Source organism: Hipposideros armiger, unplaced genomic scaffold, assembly GCF_001890085.2.
Source record: "Hipposideros armiger isolate ML-2016 unplaced genomic scaffold, ASM189008v1 scaffold_1055, whole genome shotgun sequence".
Classification (NCBI taxonomy): Eukaryota; Metazoa; Chordata; class Mammalia; order Chiroptera; family Hipposideridae; genus Hipposideros; species Hipposideros armiger.
The window spans coordinates 205,705-209,725 of NW_017732405.1; the positions used below are offsets into that span (position 1 = coordinate 205,705).

Here is a 4,021-nt window from a genome sequence, read left to right on the forward strand (position 1 = left end):
CTCTTCTTTGCTCCTGCCCCAACATCACATGGTTTTTAGTGCAAGAGCTTTGTATCGTCTCTTCACGTCTGTTAAGGAAAGTGTCCCCTTTTAAAATTTTAAATTAAAATATATATCCAAAATTGTGTGTGTGCGCATGTGTGTGTGTGTGTTTATGGCAGCAGCCAAAACCACCACTTGAATGGATTCTGTTGTCATATATTTTTCACATACTATTGCCTCTGATTGCAAGCTTACGACTTCATCTGGTGCTCAAAGATACAGAAATCTGATCCAAATCATAAACAGAAGGGAAACCTATATTTTGGGTGGAATCACTTAGAAACTGGGCTCAGCTGCTAGGAACACAGGCTCGAAAACAGTGGCTTCAGTCAGGGTCCAGGCTGCTCGGTGGCGTCTGGTGGAAAGGACCGGCTTCCCTCCACACCCGTCATGCACCTGGGCCTTCCGTTCCTGCTCCTCCACCCTCAGCTCATGCTTCCATTGGACCTGACGTTTCATCCGGGTCGTGAGGTGGCTGCTGATGCGTCAGCCATCACCCCTGAGTTCTAGGCTGGAAGATGGAGGAGGACCCCGTCTTCCATGAAAGCCCTCCAGACACTCTTTTCAGAATTCTTAAATTTTTTTAAGAAATTCACTCACATCAGAAATGTGTCCCAAGCTCACCCCTATGTGTACAGGAAGGAAACATTAGTTTTATGCTGGGCACATTGTAACCCCGAATAAAACATGGTCCTGCTGATGAAGCAGAAGAGAACGGACGCTGGGGGAACCTGGCTTCTTGCTGGACTCGCTGAGAGATGGCGTGCGGTGCTGGACACAAGCCTGTGCACCGTCACACTCGCCAGCTGCCTCCAGGGGTTCCCACCTCTAAGAAGATGCTCGGTAGGGAGGGGGTGCAGGGACCTTGACCAACAGGAAGCAGGAGATTGGAGGGCACCAGGGCTAAATGTCAGTCTCTGTCCCACAAGGACTAGGCTGAGTGGCTTCTCACAAATCATCCGGGACGTCTTGCCAAGGAAACAAACCCGTTGAGAGCTCCCCTCCCCCTGACACACCCCCGTACCGTTTCCCCCCAGGGAGCGGGCGTTCAGCCTGGGTCAGCTCTGTGTTCCCAGTGCCACCAGCAGCGTGGGGCTGTTCAGCTTGGGACGCTGATTATTTTTACTTGCAGTGACAACACACACACATGTGCTTTTATGACGGAGTTGCCTGAAGGGAGGGGACGTGTCACCACGCAGCAGCAGTGGCCCTTTCTTTGCTCAGTCACACCTGATAGGAAGCACTGCTGCCCCACAGCCGACGGTGGGCTCCACGGTGCCTACAGGTGTTCTTGCCTTTATTGTCTGAAAAGAATAGACGTGACAAAACCCACTTTCACTCAGTCAGGAGAGTTTACTGATGACAAGTCATTAAGTTGCTGGTCCCAGAAAGAGCAGCATGACACGCACACGCTCCCACTAACTCAGGCATGATGAAATCCAGAGAGGACATCCGCGAGATCCAGGCTGCTTCTTCAGTGCACAGATTTCTGCCTGTGTCACTAAAGGACAGAGCAGAAATCAGGACATGCACAGGGAGACAGGACCTTCGTGCAGGAGCAGAAGGAGGTCGACTTGCAGGATGGCTGTGTATTACGAGCCCAGGTGTGTCCCCCACCGCCCTGGTGGACACAGCTCGTCTGGGGCAAAGACACCAGTGGGCCTAATTCATCCGGCCATGATGTGACACATCTTTTCCTGAGCACCTGGTGTGCCTGGGTGCCGATGACCCCAGAGCTAGGTGCATGTGCTCGAACATCGGTGGTGGGTCTTGGCTGCTGGGGGTCAGAAACCCCTTTATAATCAGACGGATGTCGGGTTCTAGCACCGAATGTGTAGTGAGGGACCCACACATTTCACAGGAGACGTCCTCTCGGCCCCCGTGCCCGCATCTCCGTCTGTTCCCCTGTCTGTCCCCCATCTCCGTCTGTCCCTCGTCTTTGTCTACCCCTCGTCTCCATTCGCCTTCTCACCCCCCAGCTGTCCTGCCTGCTCTCTGCGGGTTCTGAGCCCTTGGAGGCTGGGCTCTGGGGCTGGATCACCCGGCCTCTTTGCTCCTGGACTGCAGTGAGGTTCAGCCAGTGGAAGGCTCCAGAAGGAGAGGGGAGGTGGGAGAAGACAGGTTCCTGGGGAGGGTCCTCTCGGGCTTCCAGCCCGGGGGTGGCAGCAGCCTCACTGTCACCTGTTCCCGGGTGTTGCCTGGTCCCATGGGCCACCCCACCAGCCTCTGATGCCCTTCACCAGGCATGTCGGCACCTGTTTCCACTGGGTCCTTGACACATCTGTGAACCCCATTATGCCCCCAATGTATGTCCGCACTTCCCGCTTCAGGATGTGGACACCGAGGCCACTCTCCAGATGGCAGATGGCGACCTCTAGTTGGAAGGGGACACCCACTAGGCCCTGAAGACACAGTCCCCTATCCACTAGCCGCATGACCTGCCCCCGGGGGCTCACCAGCGGCAGGCAACGGGCTAGGATCCCGGTGCGGGGGACGCAGCGTGGGGGGTTGATCTCGTTCAGCGAGAGGCAGCACTTGGTCTGGCACTCGCTGTGGTCATCGCACAAGGCCCCGATTGGCTGGGGGGGACGCAGAGACCAGAAGTCACCCCAGACGCCGGGACATCCATGCACCGAGCAGGACCCCCCCCCAGCACCTTGCGCCGCCATATAACCTGGCCCCAGCAGGCACCCGCCCCCCGCTCTCACCTTGCGCCACTCTATGCACTGGTAGAAGATGGTTCTGAGCTTGCAGAAGCGGCTTGCGCTGATGCTGTTGGTGACGCAACAGTCGCTCTGGCACTCACTGTGATCCCAGCACAAGTACCCAGCGGGCTGCGGGGGGGAAAAGGTCTAGCCCTTTCTGCCTGCCGGCCCTCCTCCCCAGAGGCCTGTGGTCCTGCCGGCCCCAGGACACACCTTTTGCCAGGGCACGCAGTGCAGGAAGACGGTCTTGGCAGTGCAGAACTTCTGTGGGTTCAGGCTGTTGACGACACAGCAGCCACTCTGGCACTCCATGTGCGCTTCGCAGGCCTCGCCGAGCCCCTGTAACGCCAGGGCCTGTGTCCCTGCTCCTGGGGCCGCTGCAGACCCAGCTTCCCGCGAGGGCCACCCCCTGCTCGCTGCCTCCCGGGCCTGCCTGGGTCCCACCAGCTTTCAAACAGAGCTCTCCTCTCTACTGAGGAGCTTTCTGGAACATTCACAGACCGGGATGGGCGGAAAGGGGAGAAGGGAGATAACAGCTGTCTGGGTCTGTCCTGAGCAATGTGGACAGAGGGTAAACTGAGGACCGAGGAAGGAGGAAGCTAAGGAGTGGCCGAGAAGCAGGGCGGGCGAAGGGCGTCCAGGTGCTGTGACGCGCGCCTCACACGTGCTCACGTTTCCCAGAGATGGTCAGTCACTTGAACAGGCCCCAGAGCCAACGAGGAGCTGCCGCTGAGGGTCAAGCCAGGTCTGCCGCCGCCCAGCGGCTGTCGCAGTGAGCTCGGCCTCTGACCTCACTTCTCAAACCTCTGGTCGCAAAACTCTTTTACAAACTCACAACATTACTGGGGGCCCCGGAGAGCCGCTGCGGGCGTGGGTTATATCTCCTGGTGTCCAGTGCAGTGGATGCTAACATGGAGAGAAGCTTTACATATTCATGTATTCGTTTAAAAATAATAAACCCACCCCATGTTAATGTAAATAACATTGTTATGAAAAATGGGTATCGCTTTCCTAAACAACAAAACAAACCGTGCTCAGCAGAGTGGCACCTGTGTTGCAAGCTGGCGTCTCATGCAGCCTCGATTCTGCCTGCTGAGCTGTCACATATACTGTGACCCGGGGGGAATGCCACCACATGCTCGTGGGAGCACGAGGGTGAGCGGGCAGACCACCCCTTAGAGTCCTCAGAACATAACTGACCTGGGGACCCTCCAGACTGGCCTGGAAACCTGGGCCCAGAGCCACTGGGAGCTGCTGCCTGGACTCTGGAGGCT

At 57.0% G+C, this 4,021-nt stretch overlaps 2 protein-coding genes across 3 annotated transcripts in view; one reads left to right on the forward strand and one right to left on the reverse strand.

Annotated features, from left to right (window-relative positions):
- Window positions 1-4,021, forward strand: part of FBRSL1 (fibrosin like 1) — an 83,241-nt gene that overhangs the window by 73,040 nt on the left and 6,180 nt on the right. The window lies entirely within an intron of this gene.
- On the reverse strand, window positions 1,091-4,012 carry LRCOL1 (leucine rich colipase like 1). Of its 2 annotated transcripts, none has more exons than XM_019631963.1 (4): window positions 3,420-4,012; window positions 2,961-3,086; window positions 2,751-2,876; window positions 1,091-2,621 (listed from the first exon to the last, which is right to left on the reverse strand). In XM_019631963.1, exons 2-4 carry the CDS (start codon window positions 3,057-3,059, stop codon window positions 2,220-2,222), a joined length of 627 nt encoding a protein of 208 aa, XP_019487508.1. In that variant the 5' UTR covers window positions 3,060-3,086; window positions 3,420-4,012; the 3' UTR covers window positions 1,091-2,219. The 2 variants fall into 2 exon arrangements, with proteins under 2 accessions (XP_019487508.1, XP_019487509.1); XM_019631964.1 differs by having other exon boundaries at window positions 1,091-1,543; window positions 2,499-2,621; window positions 2,961-4,012.

Excerpts from the sequence above, each read along its gene's own strand:
- LRCOL1 (XM_019631963.1), bottom strand. The coding sequence starts at position 3,059 with ATGGAGTGCCAGAGTGGCTGCTGTGTCGTCAACAGCCTGAACCCACAG. Across the intron at positions 2,877-2,960 it reads ACTGCGTGCCCTGGCAAAAG|CCCGCTGGGTACTTGTGCTG; the intron begins GTGTGTCCTGGG and ends TCCCCCCCGCAG. Across the intron at positions 2,622-2,750 it reads AGTGCATAGAGTGGCGCAAG|CCAATCGGGGCCTTGTGCGA; the intron begins GTGAGAGCGGGG and ends CGTCCCCCCCAG.